Below are 27,648 nucleotides of genomic sequence, written 5' to 3' on the forward strand. Positions count from 1 at the left end.
AACATTTCTCATATATATTTATTTCTTACTGAATTATTTTTCTTACCTTAAATTATTTAAAAGCTTATTATGAGATTGTAGCAGTTTGTAGGAGGGGGAGGAGCACAGAAAGACGGCAGGCCAGAATAAAGTTCCATAAATTGTTTATTTTGCTCTTTTCAGATGCAAATTTACTCTCCCAGCCCTACGCGCACGCGCACACACACACACACACACACACACACAAGTCATCTGGTTCAGGAGAGAGCTTACTTCCTCTGCTCTCTCTCTATATAGGGTGCGGTCACTGGGAAGACACACAAACACAGGTTAATTGACATCAGGTGTAGTGATTCTGCCACTTACCTTCCTTGACTCCGCCCTCTGGTCACAGACCGGTGCTTGACCACGCCCCCGCTGCCACATACCCCCACCGCCCGACTCAGGCCGGGCAGTCATCCGGCCTGCAGCCGACCCCCCCCCGACAGGAGAGAAAGTCTGCCACAACCATCTGGGGCCCCAGCCTGTGGATCACCTTGAAGTTAAAGGGTTGGAGTGCCAGATACCAACGGGTGATCTGCGCGTTGGCATCCTTCATGCGGTGGAGCCACTGGAGGGGTGTGTGGTCCGAACAGAGGGTGAAAGGGCATCTCAGCAGGTAGTAGTGGAGGGCAAGGACCACCCACTTGATCGCGAGGCACTCCTTTTCGATCATGCTGTAGCGCCCCTGGCGTACCGACAGCTTTCTGCTGATGTACAGCACTGGAAGATCCTCCCCCTCCACCTCCTGGGACAAAACGGCCCCCAGCTCCCTGTCCAACGTATCTGTCTGTAACATAAAAGGGAAAGACTTGAGTGTAACAGTGGCCCCCCGCACAGTGCAGCTTACCTCAGAGAAAGCCCGCTGGCATTGCTCCGTCCACTGGACCGTATCTGGTGCCCCCTTTTAGTGAGATCAGTCAGCGGGCTGGTGACATCCAAATAATTGGGTATAAACCTATGATAGTAGCCAGCCAGCCCCAGGAACTGTCTCACCCCCTTTTTGGTCTTGGGCCTCGGGCAGGCCATAATTGCTGCTGTCTTATTAATTTGGGGATGCACCTGCCTGTTGCCCAAGTGGAAGCCCAGATACTGTACTTCCACCTGTCCAATCGCACACTTCTTTGGGTTGGCTGTGAGACCCGCTCGCCTCAGCAACCTAAGGTTGGCCCTCAGGTGTTGTAGATACTGCGGCCAGTCATTACTATAAATAATGATGTCGTTGAGGTACGCGGCCGCATAGGTGGCATGGGGGCGGAGGACCCTATCCATCAGCCGCTGGAATGTAGTGGGCGCCCCAAACAACCCAAAAGGAAGTGTGACACACTGGTGTAAGCCGAATGGTGTGGAAAAGGCAATTTTTTTCTCGGGATAATGGAGTCAAGGGGATCTGCCAATAACGCTTTGTCAAATCCAGTGTCGAGTAAAAGTGAGCCATGCCTAGTCGATCGAGCAACTCATCAATACGAGGCATTGCGTACGCGTCGAATTTAGACACCGCGTTGATGTTTCTGTAGTCTACACAGAACCGGACTGACCCGTCGGCCTTGGGTACCAAGACCACCAGGCTGCTCCAGTCACTGTGGGACTCCTCGACAATGCCAATTTTGAGCATGGCCTCAAGTTCTTCCTGAACCACTTTTTTCTTGTGTTCAGGTAGCCTGTAAGGGCGGCTACGCACTACCACCCCCGGGGGCATCTCAATGTGGTGCTCTATGAGGTTGGTGCGGCCAGGCAGGGGTGAGAACATGTCCGAAAACTCGGTCTGCAACTGGGCAACCTCCGCGAGTTGGGTCGGGGAGAGGTGGTCTCCACAGGGGACCAGAGAGGTATGCGATGCCAATGCTCCCTTTTGAAACTCCGGCCCCAGCTCCGCCTTCTCCGGCACCACCGACACCAACGCTACAGGGACCTCCTCATTCCAGAGTTTGAGCAGATTGAGGTGGTAAATCTGTAGCGCCCCACCCCTGTCCGTTCACCTCACCTCATAGTCGACGTCCCTGACTCGCCATGTGACCTCAAAGGGTCCTTGCCACTTGGCGATCAATTTGGAGCTCGATGTGGGCAACAGTATGAGTACTTTATCTCCCGGTGCGAACTCCCTGAGGCGCGTACCCTTGTCGTACAGGCGGATTTGCCGTTCTTGGGCCTGCTGCAAATTCTCCTGGGTTAGGTGTGTGAATGTGTGGAGTTTTGCGCGCAGGTCAATAATGTATTGAATTTTGTTTTTACTTGGTGAAGGTCCCTCCTCCCAATTTTCTCTCGGCACATCTAAAATGCCGCGCGGCTTATGCCCATATAATAATTCGAATGGGGAGAACCCTGTGGAGGCTTGGGGGACCTCTCGCACTGCAAATAACAAGGGTTTGAGCCATTTATCCCAATTACATGCGTCCTCACTTAGGAATTTAATTATATTCTTGAGGGTGCGATTGAACCGTTCAACTAAACCGTCCATTTGTGGGTGATAAACGCTGGTGCGGATCGGCTTAATACCTCATAACCCATACAGTTCATTCAGTGAACGTGACATAAACGAGGTGTCTTGGTCAGTCAGAATCTCTTTCAGGATTCCAACTCGGGAGATGACGTGGAAGAGCGCCTCCGCAATACTGCATGCTGAGATATTGCGAAGAGGCACTGCTTCCGGGTATCTCATTGCATAGTCCACCAGAACTAATATAAAGCGGTACCCTCGTGTTGACCGATCTAATGGCCTGACGAGATCCATCCCAATTCTTTCGAACGGGGTCTCGATTAATGGGAGAGGGCCCAAAGGCGCTTTTGGAATGGCCGCTGGATTTACTAACTGCCATTCGCGGCATGCCGTACACCACCTACGGACATCGCCACGAATCCCTGGCCAATAGAACCAGGCCTTTAGTCGGGCTAGTATCTTATCCTGCCCTGTGTCCAGCCATGGGATTAAAGTGAGCCGACTGGAATACCAATTCCCGGCGGCTCTTGGGAATCAAAAGCTGTGTGACTTGCTCTTTAGTCTGAGTGTCCTGCGTCACTTGGTATAATCTATCCTTCATAATAGAAAAATAGTGGAAGGACAGGGTGGTGTTTGGCTGGAGCGTTTGACCATCGATTACTCTCACTTGGTCAAACGCATGCCACAGAGTCTTGTCTCGCGACTGCTCTAATGGGAAATCTGCAAGGGATTCCCTGAGAGAGGGAGGAGCAGCCGGCGGCTCCTCACTCTGACGCGGAGATGAAGTAGATGGCTCTGTGACAGCTGCTCCTGCCAATGCGACACTGGAACCTCCCCCCCCGCTGAACTACGGCAGCACCCACTCTTCACTAAATGACTCATTAACTCCCCGCATCCCGGCCAATCAGTCCCTAAAATTATCGAGTGGGTGAGGCGAGGATTAACCGCCGCCTTTACTCTAAATTTTTCTCCTCGGAAAAAAATGTGGACCGACACTAAAGTGTAGCTGTGAACATCCCCGTGCACACACAACACTTTCACCCCCTGTGCTCCCCCCAATGCCTCGTCTTGCACCAGGCTTTGGTGAATTGAGGTCTGATTACAGCCAGAGTCCACCAACGCCTGATATGTATCCCCTTGGATACTCACCGGTATGCGATACACTCTGGCCCGATCGAGGGCGGCTCCTGGCGCGTCGAGGATCCGAACCACCGCGCCCACTTCCATTGCCGAGCACTGCTGTTGGTGGTGGCCCAGCTCCCTGCAGCGCCAGCAAACCAGCCCGGGCTTCCTCTCTGCACTGGCGATCTGGGGCTCACTCACCTGAGGGGGGGAGGAGACAGACACAGAAGGGAAAAACGGGAGGGCACCGCAGGTGCGATGGGCCGGCTGGGGTGGGGCCGGTCCCCACCTCTGCAGTGGGGGAACGGGGCGAGGATGAGACACAGGAGGGGAGAAAGAGAGAGGAGAGAAGAGGATGTCTGCTGTCCTGCCGTCGGAACAGCTGCCAGATGGTCCTCCGCCAACTCGATGGCCTGATCCAGCGACACCGGGCGGTGGTACTGGACCCACTCTGTGGTTCCCTCTGGTAGGCAGGCGATGAACTGCTCCAGTACCACCTGATCAATGATTCCCTCGGCATCGCAATTGTCGGCCCTCAACCACCGCCAGCAGGTGTCCTGGAGCTGCTGGCCAAACACGAACGGCCGGCCGACTTCCTCCAGACGCAGAGCACGGAAGCACTGTCGCTTTTGTTCGGGGGTGCACCCCACCCACTGGAGGACGGCCCGGAGAAGGTCCGCGTAGGCCAGCTGGTGGTCGGTGGGGAGCTGTAGCGCGGGCAGCTGCACCTCACCCGTTAGCAGGGGGAGGAGGCGCATAGCGTGCTGTTCCACTGGCCAGCCCGAGGGCTCTGCTGCCTGCTCGAAGAGCGTGAGGAAGGCCTCGGGGTCATCATGCGGGCCCATCTTAGTTAGGGTGAGGGAAGAAGGGCCCGCAGCGGTGGAGGTGGTGGACCCCGCCGACACGAGGAGATGCCGGAATGCTGGTCGATCTTCCTGCTGCGCCAACACCAGGGCCTCGAACCGGTGCTCTTGCCCCTTCCGGAGGGTGACTAGCGCCTGGTGCTGGCTCTGCTGGGCCATGGCGAGGGTGTGGACCAGGTCTGCGAAGGGGGAGGACTCCATGGGGCTGTTCTTTTCCTATGCTCGGTCCCGGGTTTCGGCACCACTGTAGCAGTTCGTAGGAGGGGGAGGAGCACAGAAAGAAGGCAGGCCAGAATAAAGTTCCATAAATTTGTTTTTGTTCTTTTCAGACGCAAATTTACTCTCCCAGCCATGCACGCGCACACACACACACACACACACACACACACACACACACACACAAGTTGTCTGGTTCAGAAGAGAGCTCACTTCTTCTGCTCTCTCTCTCTTTACATAGGGCGCGGTCACTGGGAAGACACACAAACACAGGTTAACTGACATCAGGTGTAGTGATTCTGCCACTTACCTTCCCTGACTCCGCCCTCCGGTCACAGACCAGCGCTTGACCACGCCCCGCTGCCACAGAGATATTTAACCAAAACACATTAAATGTGAGTTTTTACTTGCAGTGTAGCTGACCATATTATTGACATAAATATCAAAGCTGTTAGAGACTTTTCTTTTGCATGTTTGCAAATTGTTTTTGCAAATTTTGCACTGACCTTGCTTAATCCATATAATGCTCACAAATGTCACGTGCGCGTCCTGTTTTTCATAAGGCTTCCCAGTCAGTAATTTTCCATCGACCATTGAAACTACCTTATCACAATCTGCCAACTCTGGTCCTGATTCTACATGTTCCAATCATATCCTGACCCCACACTCTTGAATGTGGAAATATAGGCTACTCATGTTTGTTATTCAATAAAATGAGAAATGTCTCTAAACTTCTGTGTCTGACAGTGTTTTTGCTCCCAGATCAGTAAAGTAGAATCTTCTAGCTGGCAGAGGACATACGTCTGGATCACTCATACTTGATCAATTCAACATTCTTTAGTACAGACAAATCAAAATCTACCAAAAGCGTAACCAGTTTTAATAGGCTACTCAATTTCAAAGGTGAAAATTAATCTGTCCTCACCATTGCCAGTTTTGAACCTTTGGAGATCCTAAACTTTTTCAGTAAATAGCAGTTTCACTCCTCAAACCTCATTTCATACCTCAAGGGGGAATTCTGTGACTGCCTGATACATAAACCTTTTTACCAAGTGATAGGAAAGTGTGCTTTTCTTGCTTATCTCTTGTAAAAATCATCTGGACCTTCAAGTCCAGAGGCTCTAAGTCACCATGCATACCATTTAGAGCTTGCCCTAACACACAGGAAAGACAGGTACAATGTAGACGACTGATATCCTTACACTGACTCAGTGCTTTTTTTTTTTAGTCTAAAAATGAAAGTTAAGCTATTTAATCAGCAATACAATGATAACAACCTGAAGTATGTGCTGACTTTCAATGGAAACTTTCACAATTCAAAAACTGTCTCAAATATGTTTGTGGCAGTGAGGTTGTGGTTGAGCCTTGGCTGTGAAAGGCAAGGAGTCAGGTTGAACCAGCAGGTAACATGGGATGATTTATACTTGTGCCAAATTACTGGCTTTCAATTAATGTGTTTTTGTGCATCTTTCATATAGTCAGTAACCAGAGAGAGAGAGAAGCTGTGCCACCCAAGAATGTGTTGTGTACTGTTTTGTGTCATGCGTGTCCATATTTGAGTTCAACTCCACTGAAAAATGCAAGCTTTAAAATAAAACACACCTGTATTGTGAAGTCTGTCTCCCTGTTCCTCATTGGCTGAAATCAGTGTTACAATATCACTATTCCGAATAAGATCAAACAGGGTTGCAAGGTTTGTGTGATAAGAGCAAAAATGCTATTTTAAAACATGAAAATTAATTATTGATTGATATTTAAATTTGTGGATCGATTATGGGATAGTATACCTGAAAAGAAGCAGTCATGCTTAAATTATAAAATATCTGATTAAAAAAGTGTAAAGTATTATTTTGTTTATTCTTATCCAAGTTGAATTAATCTAAACATTATTTTTATTCAACTAAAATATATATATATATCCTTCTCACCCCCGGCGGGGGGGTGGTATCCATGTCATCCTCAAGCTCGGGTCCTCTACCAGAGGCCTGGGAGTTTGAGGGTTCTGCGCAGTATCTTCGATGTTCCTAGGACTGCACTCTTCTGGACTGAGGCTTCAGATGTTGTTCCTGGGATTTGCTGGAGCCACTCTCCCAGTTTGGGGGTTACTGCCCCAAGTGCCCCCACTACCACGGGGACCACGCAACCCTTGACCTTCCATATATATATGTTTATGCATTGTTCAAATATACAAGTGTTCACTGAGGAAGGGATCAGAGTATATACACTGAAATGTGTGAAATTGCAGCAGCCTAATGTTTCACATTTTTTTGTGGTCTATCTCACGGAGGTCTTCTCTATTTCTCTTAGTGCATCATTGCAGTGTCAGCCCACAGCAAAATCAGACAGAAGAGAGCATGGATCATCGACTCCTTCGCTATAGATGAAGAAAGCCCTGGTCCTTTCCCGTATTCACTCGGCATCGTGAGTGTCATCTTTCTTTCAAATAAATCTGTACATGTGGAATCTTTGTGAGCAGATGAACTGGAATTTCTTACACAGTTACACAACTGAGGTTATTAGCGGTTCATTACCATCACTACACGCTGAAAACACACCATGTGGAATTTGCATATACTGTATGTCTCTTATTTGGAACTCTTTTATTATTAAACACAGCATGACGCATCTTGTTAAAACTTTGTAATGTGAGCTGCCTTTTCTGAAATGCTGTGTACAAGAGCACAAAGATTTATGTTCTTTATGAGATTAAACTAACACCATTGTGCTGATGCTATTATGGCGTGATGAAAAAAGTGTTTAGTGTGTGATGCCGCTAGTCCCTCCAAAAAACCAAGCAAGGTATTGTGGGATATAAAACTATAAAGGTTGGGAAGATTTACTGTTTTTAATTATCAAGATTTTGTTGTTTTTAAAGCAATTTTTGAGTCTTGGAGACTCATTATTCTCTTATTTAAAGTCGCAACATTCCTCTTAAATATCAGAAACTAGATGCAATGTATGTAACAAAATTAATCTTATTTATATAAAACCCTTATTTGTATGGCTGGGTGATATGACAATATAATATCAACATTAAAACACAAACAATCATAATTATGACTAGAAGCAGCTGATCCGTCATGCTCCGCCCCAGACTTCCACTCCAGAGATTACTTATCTCCCAGGTCAGCGCTGATCCGGGATGGGAATTCCATCCAGCCTGCATTTCACTTCCTGGTTCTCTCTGCTGTGTATAAATAAGCCGTTCTCAGACTCTGACTTTGTTAGAACGTCTCGTTTTGCTATTCTAGCCGTTTATGTGCCTTTATTGTGTTTCTTTTTTTTTTTTGCTCAAGCTATTTTTGAGTTCATGGTTTTTGCATTCAGGTTTTTTTCTTGGTTTTTTTTTTTTTTTTTTTGCTCTACTGTCTTTGTCCTTGTCTGTCTCGTATTTTTGTCAAGTTTTTTTGTCTCTTTGCACCTGGACTATTTTTTCCATTTGTTTGTTTACCTTTTTTGCCACGCCCTTTCCCTGGATTAATTCTCATTATTTATTGGATTACTGCCTGTGTGTTCTGCTTCTGGATCCTAATCTCACCACCCCTAACAAAATCTTTAACTAACTCTTAAAAATGCTGACTTTTATTTAAGATATTTAGGTTTTTTTTTTAGTGTGAACTATTTTGTATTTATTTTTCTCAGTTTTTAAACAGAAAAATAAACATATTTAGATATTAAAGTCTGTTTTAGTTTTTAAATGTAACACAGCTACTTTGCTGGCAGATTGGGCGCAAACCTAAATATCATGATATAGATCATAGAAATGTCCTTGTGTGTGTTGATATGATACTTTTTTGATATTGCTCACCTCTGCTTATGTGCCCCCATAAAAATAAATGTCATACCTTCAATTGGTCAGAATCAGACTAAACATGCAATCTAATGAACATTTCCAGGTGTGTTTAATGTGTATTATAAAACCAATTATCGCACCCTGTTCCACATGCATGAGCTCACAGAATATGAATATAAGAGAAAATATGCCCCTCCCACCCACCCACTTCCAGCCATGGATGGGTGTTGCATCATTGGGATTCAATCTCACAATGATCAGGCAAATTATTTGTTGTGCCACCTGGGAGGTTATGGACTCACTAAAACATTCCATAAATTTCTCTTATTCTTCATATGATTATTATTATACAGATTAAAGTAAAAAGCACAGCAGAGAGGGGTCGGGTTATGCTGACACAATCAGGCTGGTAAGGCACATCATCAGCTCATGGACCCTTGCCCAATCTACACACAGCCCAGACAGTGAATGGGACTAGCTCCCAGGAAGCACTGCCTAGTCAAACCCACCAAGAACTTTTCTAAGGATATGGAGACTCCCCAACATGGCAGCCTTCTTCATTGTCCACAGACTGAGAAGAGCTGTGATCCTGGTGGAATACCCGGGCACACTCCTAATCTGCGTCAGGAGGTACCAAACCTAGAGCACCAAGAACAATGGGGAGTCTGACAACTTTGTACCTGGGATACAAGTGAGATATCACATATCAGAGGTCTGCATACTTTGAGTGCTTCTCCTGAATCTTGTCAATCACATTGGTGTCAAAAGGGACAGAGAATTCTATGATGTAAATAATTTCAGTGGTTTTGTCAAATACTGTAGTGCTTGAAAGTTTGTGAACCCATTAGAATTTTCTATATTTCTGCATAAATATGACCTAAAACAACATCAGATTTTCACACAAGTCCTAAAAGTAGATAAAGAGAACTCAGTTAAGTCAAGTCAAGTTTATTTGTATCATGCTTGTAAGAATAAACATTGTTGCAAAGCAGCTTTACAGAATCTGAAGGACTAAAAAAGTGAGCTAATTTTATCCCTAATCTATCCCCAATGAGCAAGCCTGTGGCGACGGTGGCAAGGGAAAAACACCCTCAGATGACACGAGGAAGAAACCTCGAGAGGAACCAGACTCAAAAGGGAACTGTCAGATGGGCTCTGAGACAAAATGATGACGCAACCAAGAATTGCAACTTCGGTGCAAGGATGGTGGTTTATTTACAGTCCAGATTTTCCCAAAAGTGAGCAAAAATAAAATAAAAAAATAAAGTTGGAATTTCAAGATGTTACAAAGTAATGTAGGCCTATGAATTTAACCAAAAAAAAAAGACAAAAATGTAACTAGACTAAAGTAGAAATAAAGTTTCCAGTCTGAAGAGCAAAACACTGCACAGCTCAGGACTACAAACCAGACTGAATAAAAATGGCCAGCCAGTGAATGACCTCCTTCAGAGGGCTTAAATAGTCACTAGCCCCTCCCCCTACAATTAACACAAACAGCTGTAGACAGACAAAACCCCATTTATCCTCCATTTACATAACAATGGCAAGATTTACAAATAGCAAAAGTCTTACATTTCTCATACAAAACAACTGTTTACATTACAAAACCCCAGCTTCACCACAATTCTTAATTTACACTTAATTATCTTAATTGGATGAAATCATTAGCTTGTAACGAGACTGGCACTACAAAGACAGCCGGCTTCCACAGTTCGGGTCTTGATAGGGCATGCCCGCCCTCTGAGCACCAACACACGTCAAGAAGAGCAAGGATTAACTCAAGCATACATCTCTTAATATTGTTAAAGAAGGCTTGAATTCTTCTGTGACCTTGTGTCTCACTGTGTATTGTACTGTTATGATAACACATTGCTTGAGACATAATATTGATATCTTTTGAACATTCTATCAGGGTGTGACCTGCTCAAGGTCTGACTACAGGCTCAGTTTTGAGTTATTCTCATGCAGGCATTTGCAACGATTAATATCCCTTGAGATCACACCTCAGCCCGGTAGATGGCGGTAATACACATCGATTGTTAACCGCCAATAAATCGACAGAAGTAATAGTAGTAGTTCGGGTCCTTTGGTCACCCGGAAGTGCTGCAGGAGAGAACAGAAGCAAACAAACGCGGCTCCCACTCACCACGCTAAGATAAGTTATTAAAGATTGTACTGAAACCCATGTGTGTGTGTTCATTTAACTATGAGGTACTTTTGTTATGAAACTATTGCTACAAACAACTTGTGTGTGCACCCACAGAGTTAGTTAGCTGGTAATTAGCAGTAGCTCAACATGCATGATATGGATGGTATCAGGTGTTTGTGTGTAGTGTGGTGCATTGGCGCCTGGCGCCGGTACTGAAAGAGCTCCGTGTGACAGGAACCCATCCTCATTTGGGCAACAACAGACAACATGACTATAACATTCACAGTTTTAACTGTTTTTGTTGATGTTATAACTCTTCAGTGATGGAAACTTGAGTACAAAACTGTTCATGACAACTGCAGTCTTAAAGGTAACAAGACAACTGTAGTCCTCAGCCATCAAAGCATTACTGTAAGTGACCAGAGCGTCTTCCAAGTGTGACTTTCACCTGTCTATATGGGGCCATTCTCCACAGGAGCGATGTGATGAGACTCTGACCAGACATAGGGCATCAGAATGGATCAGACAGGTCCAAGGAGCAGAAGAGGTCAGCATTTCGATCTCTGGATTGACATAACTCAAAGGGACAGATGGGGAGGGGTTAAACAAATGAGATGAAAATATTACACTTGGTCATTTATTTATTGAGGAAAATGATCCAATATTACATATGTGACTGGCAAAAGTATGTCAACCTCTAGGATTAGCAGTTAATTTGAAGGTGAAATTAGAGTCAGGTGTTTTCAATCAATGGGATGACAATCAGGTGTGACTGGGCACCCTGTTTTATTTAAAGAACAGGGATCTATCAAAGTCTGATCTTCACAACATGTTTGTGGAAGTGTATCATGGCATGAACAAAGAAGATTTCTGAGGACCTCAGAAAAAGCGTTGTTGATGCTCATCAGGCTGGAAAAGGTTACAAAACCATCTCTAAAGAGTTTGGACTCCACCAATCCACAGTCAGACAGATTGTGTACAAATGGAAGAAATTGAAGACCATTGTTACCCTCCCCAGGAGTGGTCAACCAACAAAGATCACTCTAAGAGCAAGGCATGTAATAGTCAGTGATGGTTGCAAAGGACCCCAGGGTAACTTCTAAGCAATTGAAGGCCTCTCTCACATTGGCTAATGTTAATATCCATGAGTCCACCATCAGGAGAACACTGAACAACAATGGTGTGCATGGCAGGGTTGCAAGGAGAAAGCTACTGCTCTCCAAAAAGAACATTGCTGCTCATCTGCAGTTTGCTTAAGATCACATGGACAAGCCAGAAGGTTATTGGAAAAATGTTTTGTGGATGGATGAGACCAAAATAGAATATTTTGGTTTAAATGAGAAGTGCCATGTTTGGAGAAAGGAGAACACTGCATTCTAGCATAAGAACCTTATCCCATCTGTGAAACATGGTGGTGGTAGTATCACTGTTGGGCCTGTTTTGCTGTATCTGGGCCAGGATGGCTTGCCATCATTGATGGAACAATGAATTCTAAATTATACCAGCGAATTCTAAAGGAAAATGTCAGGACATCTGTCCATACTAGAAGGCCCAAAGTGCAGACTTTTGTCTGCAATGAAATCCCTCCCCAAATGTGTGAATAAGTCTAACATACCACTAACTGCCTCCCATTGTTGTGTAAAGAAGCCTAATTATTGAGCTGTGTCCCTGCCAGCACCCCACCCGCCACACAGGATATTCTGCAGGCCAGCAACTCTGATGTGCCCTTCTGTAAGAATCACTGGCCATAAAAAGCACATACCAAAGGCACATAACCAAAATATTTGCCATTTTTCCACAATAACATTTGTAACAAAAACCATGCTGGCATTTGACAAGGGCATAAGACAAATTGTGTTACCTGAGAAATAGCCTCTGATGTGCCCTTTTGTAAGACTCAATGGGCATCATACAATTTAGATTCGATGAAGGAAGGGGGGGAAGGGAGTGTCGTAAAAGGTGTGAATGTTGTGGGCGAGAAACAACCATAAATAGGGAATGCCTGGCACGCAGACCCAGACCTCACAATGTCACAACCAAGGCAACCAAGAAGGATTAGTGCTCAGGAGGCTTTAGCAATTCTACAGAGCATGTCAGACTGTGAATCTGATGGTGGATATGTGGACCTTGCATTTCAGAATGAAAACGTTGTCACCGATTTGTCAAGTGATGAGGATGCGACTGCTCTTGCACCAGTAAATCCTCCCCTCCAAAGATGCACCAGGAGACAGGTGGTCAAGTATGTGATTGAGCAGGACAGTTCAGACACAGAGGCCACGTCAGATGAGGAGGAAGACACAACGCATGTCAACCCCCCTTGTAATAAAAAACAAATAGTTGCAGATGTGGGCATAACACCTGGATCCACAGAGAAGGCAAAAGATGGCACTGTGTGGTTCCACCACAAAGTTGGAGACTTTTCTGCTCATGAAACTCCACAGACAGCATTCAGTGGATCTGGAGGGCCAACAGAGTTTGCAACACGCAAAATCATGAGCCGCCTTCAAAGCTTCCTGTGTTTGTTGGATATCAGCATGTTGTTGACCATCAGAGACTGCACAGTCCAGGAGGGCCATAGAACAAATCCCACCTGGCAGATGAGTGTCTTCGAGCTGATGGCGTTCCTCACAATCCTTTTTCGAAGGGCTGCCAAGGGCTACATTGGTGCCATGTAACTCATGTGGGCCAATAAACTTGGCAACCCAGATATCAAAGCCATAATGCCCCGTAACCGCTTTCTTGAAATAAAGCGGGACCTTCCCTTCGACAACAAGGACACCCGCAAGGAGCGCATACAAACGGACAAATTTGCAGCAATTTCAGACATCTGGCAGTGGTTTGTTCAGAATTGTGTGTCATCCTACAGTCCAGGGCAACATGTTACCATGGATGAGCAGTTATTTCCTTCAAAAGGTTCGTTGTCCCTTTCTGCAGTACATTGCATCCAAGCCTGACAAGTTTGGAATAAAGTTTTGGATTGCAGCAGATCTGGACACAAAATACATGTGTAATGCCATCCCTTACTTGGGAAAAGATACCACTCATCCGATGGGAGAGAGGCTGTCAGAGAATGTTGTTTTGAAATTGATGGAACCATTTATGGACCAGGGAAGGACTGTAACTATGGACAATTTCTTCACCTCTCTGTCTTTGGCTAACAGGCTTCTTCAACGAAAAACAACTCTGCTTGGCACCATCAACAAAAATCGTCGGGAGCTACCAGCAACTGCAAAGGAAACCTTGGGGCGCTAGTTGTATTCCACACAGGTGTTCACATCTGGAAGTGCCTTGCTGATGGTGGTTGCAATAACAAAAAAGAAATATTTTTGTTTTCTGAGCACCATGCATCAGAAAGTGGAAATTGTGGACACCCAAAAACAAAAACCAAACACTGTTGTTGATTTACAACCATTTCAAATGCAGCATTGATATCATGGACCAGAAATTATGCAACTACTCCGTGCATGCAGGAACACAGAGATGGCCCATGGCTGTGTTTTACAACCTGCTTGACATGGTTGTCACAAATGCACATTGTCTTGTGCACAGCATGTACAGGATCCAAAGAAAGTCGCCAATTGTTCATGCTAGAGCTTGCAGAGGAACTTCAAAACAGGCTTTTGCAGGAAAAGGCACAAGGGGAAGAACACAAACAGCAGCGTCGTGAGATGAGAGTTTCTCAGAAGAAAAAGACACAGTGTCAGGTGCGCATACTCTGCAATAATAACAGAAGCACCGAACTCTGTGTATGCTGCCGCAAATCCACCTGTGGCAAATGTAGGAAAGACTCACCATGGGAATGTGGAAACTGCTAGATGGGACAACTGTATGCTACATTTCTGTGCTTTGTATAGCCTCCATATGTAGTGAGCCTGCTTTTCTTAGTGTGAAATGAACATTTATTTTCTTCCTGAAATTATACCACTGTTTGTAGTTTTTCCAAGCTGAAATTGTGTTTTTTGGGGCACTAATTCCAGTCCTCTGACATTGTGACCTTGGCAGAGTAAATTGTCATTGAAATTGGGGTGTAACCTACAACCAAATTAAAATTCATGAAGAATTTAGTATGTCCCTTCCTAAAATGACAGGCCATTATTAAAACAAGTGTTTTTTTATGACAAATAGAAAGCATTTCTCGGATCAACTGACAAAATAAGGTGAATGTGTACATCTGTTTGTTGGCTAAATAAAATATAAAACAAAAAATGGTTACTCTTAGTACAACACACACAACTCAACACACAGTATGTTGGGCTGATCAGAGTTCATTCAAACAGCAGTTTGGCCTTTGTCATTACAGGCAGCAACCTCAGTGGGGGGTGGGGTGGCTGTTCACAATACAGTGGAGACAGTTAGCACCTTGAGAGGAATACACAATTTTTGCAGAGGGGAGGGGCATGCAGCAGAAGTGAAAATCTCTGGGCCTGCTAGTTATGTGGGTGATAAAAGAGAGCAACTGGACTTGCTTGAAGATTCTTGAAGACATTTCACCTCTCATCCGAAAGGCTTCTTCAGTTCTGTCTGAGGCTACATCCACACGACAACGGCAACGAGATGTTATTTAAAAATATATCGCGCCCAAATGGGCAACGATCAGTAAAATATCAGGTCCATATGGCAACGCAACGCTTGCTGAAAACGATGCAATACACATGCCACACCTCTAGGGGCGCTGTAAGACGATCCCTTCGGAGACACCAGAACAACCCATACGAAAAAGAACAGTAAAGAACTTATAAGAGTTTACCACTGTCTTAGTAGTAAATCCTTATAAGGATTTATAAATAAATATGCCATGTATGATTTACTCCTGAAAGTGGCCCATTTTGCATTTTCCTCATACAAATTTTTTATGAAAATCTAGTATGTATGAAGTGAACATTGTGCATGGTTTTTACAGATAATGTGTATGATGAATTACACCGTCTTTGTATGCTTCATGTAATGTTTGTAGTTTTAAATTATATTTTACAGTTTAAAATGTATATGCCTTTTATATGTAAATCCAACACAAACATATGTGGATTTACATATAAAAGGCATGTGCATTTTAAACTGTAAAATATAATTTAAAACTACAAACATTACATGAAGCATACAAAGACGGTGTAATTCATCATACACATTATCTGTAAAAACCATGCACAATGTTCACTTCATACATACTAGATTTCCTTATAAGGATTTATCCTTATATTTATAAGGATTTACTACTAAGACAGTGGTAAACTCTTATAAGTTCTTTACTGTTCTTTTTCGTATGGGAACAGAAGAAGTAAGGATGCATGCGCATAAACTATTATGCGCGAGACTTCATATTAGCCACAAAGTCAGGAAAATCTGTTCGGAAAATTACATTATAATGACCAAATACAATGAAAAGTATTTTTCCAGTCTCACCTGTGAAAGGTAATCCCATGTGATCTCGTTTGGACGGTAAACCTGTTGGTACAGTTAAACGCAGCTAATCTTTATTCTCCGCTTTGACCTTTCCAATATGGCGGCGAGGATGACGTACGCGGAAGGCGGCGTCTTTAATGGTCCGGAATAAATTGAATGATACACGTTGATGGATTAATTTGCTTTTTTGAGGAATGTATTCTAGGACTTAAACCATCATCTGAAGAGGTGAGATCGCTCTTTTTTCCCCCTAGTTTTGCTGGTGGGATTGATTCTGCCCTAAGGGCTATTCTCTGTCTCTCTCTCACTTTGCACCATTACACAATAAATATTCACAGTGAAAATATTTTGTAAGCGCGTTTCATGAACCAAGTTATAGGATTTGTTGACAACTCGCATCGCATCGCAATGAGATCATTGGCACTACTGGTGTTAAGAATCAGACCATTTCATAAATGAATATTTTGCTGTAGAGCTGCAGTGTTTGTACAATTGCATGTTTTTGCTTCACTATTACTGTCACTATTCTGCTTCTTGCATTACTACTGTGAACTAACACTGAACATAATAATAATAATAATAATAATAATAATAATATCCAAGCTTGTGTTTCACTCTCACTAGTGCTCTGTAAGGCTTTTTCCTGGTGATATTCGTTACACTTCTACCCGGCGTGAAGCACTCACAGTCATGTGGTTGTGACGTCATCGTAAACAAATCCGTTTTACTCATCCAGACGACTTCACAACGGCAACGTTGCCAGATCTTTCCACTCTGGAACCCGTTCTCAAAAAGATTGCGTTTTGGGCACCCAAAACGCCGGTGCCGTGTGGACGCCAGGCCGAAACGATAAACAATTGTATCGGAGTCACCTGAATCCGTTGCCGTGTGGACAGGGCCTGACTAATAGGGAGTATTAGGTATTTATCCTTTCATGGATGAAAAGCAATCCTAAGGTGTCGTTGAGTCATCCTGCTGGTGTGGGTCACTGGGGGCTGGGTGTGAATGGCCTAGAGCAGTGGTCCCCAAACTACGGCCCGCGGGCCGGATACGGCCCGCCTCCACATTTTGCCCGGCCCCCTGAACAATACTAGAGATGCATTATGATTTTTTTTTTCAGTCTGGCCACATGATCGCGACTTGTACATGCATAGAACGTAACATTCTATTCCACCCTTCTGCAGTCTGTGCCATATCTGAAACCCCTCCCTCAAAAAAAAAAAAATCCTGGACACACCACTGTCAAATAACACAGAATAATGGCAAAAAGATTAGGTAAGAGAAAAATAGATTCAGAATGCAGGGTATTTAACCTGCAGTGGACAAACGAATTTTTTTTGTTCAATGCAAAGAAAAGGCTGTTTGTCTCATCTGTCAAGAGACAGTGGTTGTATTCAAAGAATACAATCTGCGCCGACACTATGAATCCCATCACAAAGACAAGTATGATAGCTTGCAAGGCCAAATGCGAGCAGACAAACTCTCAAAGCTAAAAAGTATACTGTTAGCTCAGCAGAATACATTTGTACGCCAAGCTCAGCTGAACCAGTCGTCTGTTCGAGCGAGCTTTCGGGTTGCTCAACTGATAGCTAGCAGCGGTAAACCTTTCACTGATGGAGAATTTGTCAAGATATGTTTGAATGCTGTCGCGGAGGAGGTGTGTCCCGAGAAGAAAGATGTCTTTAATGCCGTGAGTCTGTCGGCGACTACAATCACAAGACGCATTGAAGAACTTGGGGGTAATGTATAAGCCCAGCTGCAGCAGAAGACGAAAGAATATGACTTTTTTTCATTAGCACTGGATGAGAGCACGGATGTGCAGGACACAGCGCAGCTGCTAATTTTTATTCGTGGAGTTAGCGCAAACTTTGAAATGTGCGAGGATCTGGCAGCCCTCCAAAGTCTCAAAGAGACTACGACGGGGGAGGATATTTTTGGCAAAGTATGCCAAACCATGGAAGACTTGAACCTGGACTGGTCAAAGCTTGTTAGCATAATGACTGACGGAGCTCCTAGTATAGTGGGCGCGTCTCGGGGTCTGAATGGGCTCGTTAACCGGGAGATGGAAGAACGGGGTCTTACCGCCCCGCTACAAGTCCACTGCCTAATTCACCAGCAAGCACTGTGCTGCAGAGTGTTGAAGTGGGATTCTGTCATGAAGGTTGTGGCGTCATGCATAAACTTCATCAGAGCAAAAGGACTTAAACACAGGCAGTTCCAACAATTCCTGTCTGAACTGGAGTCTGCGCATTGCGATGTGCTTTACTACACAGAGGTCAGATGGTTGAGCCGCGGCAGAGTTTTGAGGTGTTTTTACGAGCTGCTACCTGAGATAAACGCATTTCTTCATTCAAAAGACAAAACGGTCCCCGAGCTGATCGACCCAGAATGGAAATGGCACCTAGCATTTTTAACAGACGTTACAGAAATACTGAACAGCCTTAACTTGCAGCTACAAGGCAAAGGGAAACTAATCTGCGACATGTATTCCCACATAAAAGCAAGTGAGGTGAAACTAGCGCTGCTTTTGGATCAAGTGAAAAACAACAACTTCATCCATCTTCCTGCTACCCAAAACCTCTCTGCAGAGAACCCAGCGGTCCCGTTCCCAGCTGAAAAGTGTGTGGAAGCACTGGAAATGCTGAAGGCGGAGTTCGGTGTGCGATTCCGTGAACTACATGTTAATGCAAAAGATATCCACCTTTTCCAGAACCCCTTTGTTTCCGACATTGATGAAGCCCAGCCTTCTTATCAGTTTGAGTTGGCCGAGTTACAGAACTGTGATGCCCTGAAAGATGCATTCAAGCCCAACAGTCTCATTGACTTCTATGCCACCCTCCCAAACAACACGTACCCAAACATTAAAAAACACGCAATGAAGATGTCCACAGTTTTTGGCAGCACGTATATCTGTGAGCAAACCTTTTCACGCATGAACCACCTGAAAACTCCGATGAGATCAAGATTGACAGATGAACATCTCCATCAGTGTTTGAGACTTGCTGTGACTAAAATGGAACCTGACATTGAACTTCTCACCAGCCAGATGCAGGCCCACAGTTCACACTGATGAACATATATAGGTAAGCTTACTTTTCTGACTTGAACGAGCCATTCTGAGTACAAAGAAATATAATCATAATGAAATCTACTGAGATAAAATCTGTTCTACAACCATACTGGTAGTGAAATGTATTGTGTTGGTAGGTGTTGGTATCAGTTCGGTTTCATAGCCTGCTTGCTTTCTGGTTTTCAGAGTGAAGTTGATGAGAGAGCTGCAAACAGTTGTGTCTACAAGAAAGTTAATGTTCCATGGTCTTTTTTTCTGTGAAAAACTTGAAAAGGGTTATTTGGTTATTATTTATTTCATAAATAGTGTTATTTATTTCATTAATAATGTTATTATTTATTTTCTGATTTTTTTTTCCTGTCAAGATCCCAGAAAGGGTTAATTTTTGGTTATGTGTGGCTTTCTGGAAAACAATAAATGTTTACATTTAGACACCTCTGCGATCGTCACACTTTTTGTTACAAACTGGCCCCGGCCCGCCGTCAGAGAAGGGAAAAGTTATTTGGCCTTCACAGGAAAAAGTTTGGGGACCCCTGGCCTAGAGAGTCATTGGGGTGATCAATGGATTGTTGGTTCTCTCTGTCCTCCTGTGAGTCACTCAGTGCGTTTACATGCACACAGAGAAAATTGAATTTCTGCCGTTGCTCGACTGAAATCGAAGTTCTAAATGGCATGTAAACACCTTAGCTAGGCTGAAATCGAACCAAACTTGATTTCTCGTAATCGAGCTACACGACCTAGATTATGCAATTTTAGCCAAGCTACTTAGTGCATGTATACCCTACCGAGCTACGTAGTCAAGCTACTTACTTCAGCACTGCCCCTTCCGGAAGTGACGAGTGATGAGACCACAAGCGGGAAACACAACAGCCTCGGTCGGCATGACAACGAATCATGACAACGGCATGAATCTTTTCTTTTTGTGGCATTGTTTGCACTGTTAAAATTTAGCTCACTTACTGTATCACCAAATACATCTGTACAGCTGTTGCATAGCTGTGAATTGTGTACATAAACAAGTCATTGTATTTGTGTGTATATACACACACACACACACACACACACACACGTATGTCCAACATCTGAAGAATGTCAATAAAAACAAAACAATTGAACTTCCTTGTGTGTTTATTAAGACATAAGTTAAATTGTAAGCAAAAAAAAAATAATTTTGTAAGCAAAAAATGGACTTTAGAAAAATATACAATTGTGCAAAATAAGTTGTCTTACAAAACAGTGGTCTGCGCAGGACAGTTTGTAGCCATACAGTCTGTTAGAGCAAGCCTCACAGCTTGAACACGGAACTTGTGAACACGGAACCCAGTGTTGCCAGATTGGGTGGTTTTAAGTGCATTTTGGCGGATTTGAACATGTTTTGGGCTGGAAAACGTCAGCAGTATCTGGCAACACTGCTGATAACTTTGTTTATGCTCTTGAATAGCTCTTCTTCATGACGACAACCGGAAGTGTACCAACACGATGGGGCGTGTAGCGCCACCTGTGGCTCGGGTGCACAATGTACCTCGCACAATAGCTCGATTTCCTTGTGTGCATGTAGGATTGGATTTCTCTGGCACCCCTGCTGGGACCCTTAGCTCGATTACCGACAGTAGCTCGATTTGGATGTGCATGTAAACGCACTGACTGAAAACAGCTGGGTTTTGGTGTGCATTCAGTTGTCTGGGAAGTGTGCCAAGGACTGCATTGTAGGTGGCTGATAAATGATGTCTTAGACCCCCACCTCTGTTCAGTGATGGCCGTTCCAGGTTGACAAAAATGGCTTATTTAACTCCTCGCTCATACCAACGATCCTCTCTGGCTAAAATATGTACGTTGCAATCCTGAAATGAGTGTCCTTTGTTGTTAAGATGAAGATAGACAGCAGAGTCCTGGCCTGAGGAATCAGCTCTCCTGTGTTGAGCCATGTGCCTGTGAAGCGGTTGTTTTGTTTCCCCAATATACGAGTCCATGCATTCCTCACTGTACTGAATTACATACACTACATTGTCCTGTTTGTGTCTGGCTATTCTGTCTGAAATGTACCGGCCATTCCGGTACATTTCAGACCCAGCAACATTCCGGTACATTTCAGACCCAATAACACCCTGAAGCAGAAACTGCTGAAAAGCATGTTTTGGTTGATTTTGTGTTTTTGAAATAAAATGAATGTGACTGTTATACCGCCTGCCTGTTCCAGTGTCCACTGCATTCCAGAAAATCCTTACACTCATGGTGAGGGAAAGATTGATTGGAATGTTTGTTTGGGAAGCATTTTTCAATTGGCAAATATCCTGTTCTACAGGGTCGCAGGCAAGCTGGAGCCTATCCCAGCTGACTACGGGCGAAAGGCAGGGTACACCCTGGACAAGTCACCAGGTCATCACAGGGCTGACACATAGACACAGACAACCATTCACACTCACATTCACACCTACGCTCAATTTAGAGTCACCAGTTAACCTAACCTGCATGTCTTTGGACTGTGGGGGAAACCGGAGCACCCGGAGGAAACCCACGCGGACACGGGGAGAACATGCAAACTCCACACAGAAAGGCCCTCGCCGGCCACGGGGCTCGAACCCGGACCTTCTTGCTGTGAGGCGACAGTGCTAAACACTACACCACCGTGCCGCCCTGCATTAAACCTAATAAACAGAAAATCATTTGTGAGATCAGAAACATCGTGTGTTGAATCAAAAGAAGAATCATTTGAATCAGGGACAGTAGCAGTGGCTCCATTAAGGGGAATTCCATCTGAAAGTTTTGTAATCACAACACAGACATCTGCCTGCAATTTTGGGTCTGCTGTCGCTCGAACAGTGGGTTCAGTCAAAGGGACCTGATGTGGACCAGCATTTAGCTCATCACGCCGCAAAACAATTTTCAGCTGGCGAAGCTGGTCATGAAGATTTTGCTCAGTCAGGTTAGCATGCATTGGCATCGCTGTATCCCAATGTTGCTTCAAAGCCTTTCCATTGATTTGTGGCTTTTCGGGCCAGCCAGCTGCCTTCACACACTCAAGTAGTGTGGATTTTAGGTGTTTCATCCAAGATTGTTTGTTTTTGTTTTATTTATTGCACATACAAGAACAAAATTGGCTTAACAAAATATAACAAATACAAGACATGCAGGGGAGGCCTGAAACCTGATGATGGTTTTTGAGGGTCTCCCCTTGTTAAAATAAAAATGACAATATTAGGGTCAACTTATGTAAAGCATAAAGTTAAAAAAATCCCTTAATAATTAAAGTAATTGATCAACTAGATAGCCAGGAAAAACAAACAAGCATACAATTTGCTACAAGCAAATATATGAATACATAGTAAAATAATAATGACATCGATTTGTTAAAAAAATGATAGGGCTAAGCTAAAGATCAACTTACTAACAAATCTAAATTAAACATGAAAACATCAATTATGACCAATTTATTGATAAAGATTTGGAAAGATGGATCAGTCTAATTTAGTAGTTGGATTATTCAAGAACTTCTTGGATGGGTTTACTGTTGTTGTCTCCCCCTGGGGCAATTCCCATTCCAGTATTGAGGTATTTCACCTGACATCACAGGGTCATGTGACGCCCCGGTGTCCGCCATTTTGAACATCAAGCTAGCTAATGTCAACAACAGTAGCTGGTATGTTACTGTAGCAATATTTATGTTCAGTCATTTGGATGACTGTTAAAACCTTTCAGTCTCAAGTTTTTCCTTTACTGGATTTACTAGTTTACTGAGCTAGCCCGAGCGCGCTAGCTCAGTAAACTAGTAAATCCAGTAAAGGAAAAACTTGAGACTGAAAGGTTTTAACAGTCATCCAAAGGACTGAACGTAAACATTGCTACAGTAACATACCAGCTATGATGTTGTTGACATTAGCTAGTGCTAACAGCTAGTTGCTAATACACTGCTACAACTACACCGACCCTAATAATACAGTTCTTGGTCATTGCCTGGTAACAGCAAATTTATAACGGGCCATGTCTCAACAGACTAAGAAGTTATTTCAATGACATTTAATAACATTTTGTTTATCCTGAGGACCGAAAGTAAATGAAAATGTGAACAAACCTTAGCTGTAATAAGATGGCGACCACCGGCTCCAGGGACGACCCGCTGATGTAGGCATGTTACCCAGCCTGACACAAAATATTTGTAGGTATCCAAACTCTTATACGCTTTCAGATCAATACCTGTGTATGGCGATGGGTTTTTAACGACATAGGTATACAGATCATGTGGGCCGAAGTCAGGTAAAGACGAGGGCTTCGTGTACTTCCGTACGTCAGTGAGCAATCCTGGTGGAAGCAGGTAAACGTCGTTCTCTAAGCCTGCTAACCTCAATTTTTGCAAATACCTCTCCCTCTGCTCGCCCTGTAAATGCCCTACGTCGCTGGATAGTGAAGGTGTTTTCTGCATCTCGCTCCTTTTTCTTTTATGTTTTTCGTTTGTCGCCTTCCTCGCATTCAAACTGATTTGAGCCGTGCCGTCCAAAATGGCAGCATCACATGACTTGGTCACGTGGGTGAAATACCTCAATAGACCCCTTTCACTGACATCACCCGAAACCGGAAGTAAACAGACCCTGCGCCATTTTGGAAGACCAACAAACTCGTGATAACGGCAGCGGTATGTGAACCCACGAGAATAAAGTGGAGTGGCAAACGACTTAAACAAACAAATCTGAGCTGTTTTATTTATGATTTATTGGCCCAACAGTAGACTTGAAAGAAACCTGTGTGAGACTTGGCAAAAAACTGTGGATATAATGGATAAGTCTGTGCATGATCTGTGGACACTTTGAGGTAAGCAAACGCAAGAAATTCAGATTTAAAACATGCTAAATTGGCCTCAAGTTGATAACTGTATGAGGAGCAAGCCTCCCAGACTTCTACAATTTAATAATAATAATAATAATAATAATTTAGGATGGTTTGGGGCTTGCTCTCCCTCCTATTATATAAATAAAACATAGTTGTTGTGTAGGCATATATCATAAATACATATGTATAATTTGGATAAATTAACCTAAATTATGGATACCTTAATAGTAACAAAAAGTATTAATTTTTCAACTGAAAAGATATATTATTAAAAGATAAATATCAACAAGATTACCTTGGCCATAACTATGTGTAGGTTATTCTTAATAACAGCTGTAATATCACGAACCGAGCCACTAACTACATAATTGTAAGCCTGTAGCCCTTTGTAGGCCTTCAAGTCATCAGCAGTGTAGGCACTGGGTGTAAACAACAAATAGTTTACAATGTCTGGGTAGCAAACAGATGGCAGAATTGGTGTCAGGTCCTCCTTATGTATCTGACACGGAGAAATAATATCAATCGTGCTGCCTACCAGATTACAGTCATCTGTTTTATTGTATCAGTACTAGTATCACTTACTATACTCATCAGTCATAGATTAGTCCAGTACAACATGACCAGCTTGCTTTTTTTCCATTTGACTGTCGCAAGTTTTTTCAGGCTGGTACAGTCAAAAATTGAAAAAAGTTTTGGCCTACTAAACTAGTCATCGATTCTACTAGTGTATTAATTGGAGTCGACATGAAAACGTTAGGTAAAAACTTTAAACCAGTACAATCTCTTTTTCAAAGTTTCACCAAATGGTTTTGTTTATGCAATTTAAAGCTCATAATACTGTATAACTTTGGTCGAGTAAAAGCACGGAGCAAAAACATGGCTGAATCCTGAATGACTCCTATTTGTTTAAATAGGGGACTACATAGGTGGCAAAATGTAGTTTCTTTTTCCCTGCCATGGAAGTGCACTTGTATACTGAGGAGGAAAGCAATTTGCATTACAGCCGTGAGGCGGCTCGGCTCGGTTTTCCCTTTCGGGTGCTCTCGTTTTCTGTTAGAATTTGGTAAAGAAAAAAAAAATTATTTACCAGCTTACTGGGTCCATTAACATAAATCTGACAGCTGACAAGGTCGGGATATAAACGTACTTTTGCGTTAAACTGTGTGCTTGGATTCACATAATTTTTTCTGAGTCTTATCATATGGGTCAAACCCATCAATCACAGCCAGTTTCTCCACATACCGTGCCCTTTCTGCAGCTGGTAATGTACTCACATAACCCGAATTATCATCCATCGTGTCACTTTACTCTCGCTCGTACTTTGTTTTATATTGTGAGTGCATGTACTTGGTCTTCCAATATGGCGCCTAACAAAATCTCGCGGCGCGGTGACGTCATGTGAAAGGGGTCTATAGGTGCTTTCATTACTGGAGGGAGACTGACTGGGCTGTGGAGTTAGAATTGTGATTTGTCCTTGGCTACTCATAACCCAGTAGGAGAACCAGCTTCGGGGGGTGGGGTGTCTGCCCTAACTAGCTGGTGTGCATTTAGTTCAGGGGATCAAATCCTCCCTATCTAGGTCCACCATGTAGAGGCATACACCACCAGGCCCTTATTATATGTAACCCCTTTTATTTATTTTTTCAGATTCATCTGGAAAAGAAATATTTACTAAATTTCAGACTCATTGGCAGTGGTTTTGATGAAGACCCTAAAGGTGTGCTGAATATCAACAAAAAAACCGGTGAGGTTCTTGTGCATAAAAAAGTCGACTATGAGGCCTTTCCAGTTCTCAAGGTATGTGTGATCTTATGACCTAAAAGTTGAGTGTCAATAATAATCAAAATAATTACAATTATATAAGTGAGAAACTAAAAACACTTTACAATGTAAAGTATCTCACAAGTTACTATTTATTTTCATTTGAATTAATTCATTAATAAGGACATACAAGTAATTTATCAGTAATTACTAGAATTTGATTTTATGACATTTTCACTTTTTTATCCATTCATTAAACGGCATAGACATTAATCCAACATAAAATCTCTGTTCCTATTGCAGCTCAAGTTTGAAGCAGTAAATGTCTCCAATGACCAAGTGGACACGAGGCTCGGCCTTGAGATCAGGGTCCGTGATATTAATGATCACGCCCCTGTTTTTCAACCTCTTAACTATGAAATTAAACTCGGAGAATCTGAACGTCAAGGTGGTGTAACACAACACACACTGTGTTCATGTACTGTACATAATTTTAGCCAAGTGTCAAGTATCTGAGAGATCCACAAAATGGGAATCCACTGGCCTGATTGCCCCTCCCCAAAAATGTATAGGGTTCCTCCTTTACTAATGATTCATAGATAAACTTGAGCATGGCAAAGAAAGTATGAGACTTTCGAAGGCATGGGTGTTCCACCCAAAATCAGATATTCCACCCATCTGTGTGCTCGTTCAGCAGTGAACGTCAGGATGAAGCTTACCCAGATGGGTTCAGGTGGCTTGGGCTCTTGGAAGTCATCATAGAGGACCCCACACTGGATGTGGAATCCACATGGGTGATATTCTCCATCGTAGGGTGTAGGAGTGTAAGCATAGGTACGCCAGGGGAAATATGAGGCTAGTGGCAGGGACAAGGAAACCCGGAAGTGGCATGGGATCGCGTACTGGAACACATCTGCGACATCCATTGCATGGCAAAGTATTCTGTCAAGTATGCGAGAGAGGCAGATGTATGTGCAGAAGTGTTTAGTTTAATAAAGTGCAATATGTACACACAGTGCATAAAACACACACAAAAGCAAACAGTCCAAATTGGCAGGCAAGGTCATAAACAAGAATACAGGCAAAGGGTCGGTTGAGTTCTGAAGTGCTTTCTTGATGTGATTCTGCTCCTTCTCTTTTCCCTCTACTGTTCTAGGAATGTTCTGAGCCCTGTGTTGCCAGGTCCTAATGACCCCCAATTTGTGTTTCAGTAGGTGGTGTGAGTTGAAGAGTAGGTACTGGTATGTGGGTTTCCGAACACAAATTGGGGGTCATTAGGAGCTTGCAACACAGGGCTCAGAACATTCCTACAGTGGTAGAGGGAAAAGAGAAGGAGCAGAATCACATCAAGAAAGCACTTCAGAACTGCGGGTATCCCAACTGGGCCTTCTTCAAGAGCAGAAAAAGGAATGTAACAGACAAGGAGGATAACAGGAACAAACGCAAGAACATTGTCATTCCCTACATTTCTGGCCGATCTGAGAAACTTAGGAGGATCTTCTACAAACACAACGTTCCGGTACATTTCAGACCCAGTAACACCCTGAAGCAGAAACTGGTCCACCCTAAGGACAGAATAGCCAGACACAAACAGGACAACGTAGTGTATGCAATTCAGTACAGTGAGGAATGCATGGACTCATATATTGGAGAAAACAAAACAACCGCTTCACAGGCACATGGCTGAACACAGGAGAGCCAGTTCCTCAGGCCAGGACTCTGCTGTCTATCTTCATCTTAACAACAAAGGACACTCATTTCAGGATTGCAACATACGCATTCTAGCCAGAGAGGATCATTGGTATGAGCGAGGAGTTAAAGAAGCCATTTGTCAACCTGGAATGGCCATCACTGAACAGAGGTGGTGGTCTAAGACATCATTTATCAGTCACCTACAATGCAGTCCTTGGCACACTTCCCAGACAACTGAATGCACACCAAAACCCAGCTGTTTTCAGTCAGTGCGTTTACATGCACATAGAGAAAATCGAATTTCTG

The 27,648-nt window shown here is 43.6% G+C and overlaps 2 protein-coding genes across 3 annotated transcripts in view; both read left to right on the plus strand.

The window, feature by feature from the left end:
- LOC132897209 (cadherin-4-like) overlaps window positions 1–27,648 on the plus strand; it is a 99,400-nt gene that overhangs the window by 57,795 nt on the left and 13,957 nt on the right. For both annotated transcript variants that reach the window (XM_060938681.1, XM_060938682.1), the window contains exons 2-4: window positions 6,964–7,077; window positions 25,537–25,686; window positions 25,954–26,098. In XM_060938681.1, the coding sequence (XP_060794664.1) occupies window positions 6,964–7,077; window positions 25,537–25,686; window positions 25,954–26,098 (409 nt within the window). The remainder of the gene's footprint in view (window positions 1–6,963; window positions 7,078–25,536; window positions 25,687–25,953; window positions 26,099–27,648) is intronic.
- On the plus strand, window positions 17,335–19,311 carry LOC132896313 (general transcription factor II-I repeat domain-containing protein 2-like). Its single transcript, XM_060937049.1, has 2 exons — window positions 17,335–19,081; window positions 19,255–19,311. The coding sequence occupies exon 1, from the start codon at window positions 17,872–17,874 to the stop codon at window positions 19,066–19,068; it is 1,197 nt and encodes a 398-aa protein (XP_060793032.1). The 5' UTR covers window positions 17,335–17,871; the 3' UTR covers window positions 19,069–19,081; window positions 19,255–19,311.

Source organism: Neoarius graeffei, chromosome 13, assembly GCF_027579695.1.
Source record: "Neoarius graeffei isolate fNeoGra1 chromosome 13, fNeoGra1.pri, whole genome shotgun sequence".
Taxonomy (NCBI): Eukaryota; Metazoa; Chordata; class Actinopteri; order Siluriformes; family Ariidae; genus Neoarius; species Neoarius graeffei.

Coding starts and splice junctions, on each gene's coding strand:
- LOC132896313 (XM_060937049.1), top strand. CDS start 17,872: ATGTGCGAGGATCTGGCAGCCCTCCAAAGTCTCAAAGAGACTACGACG.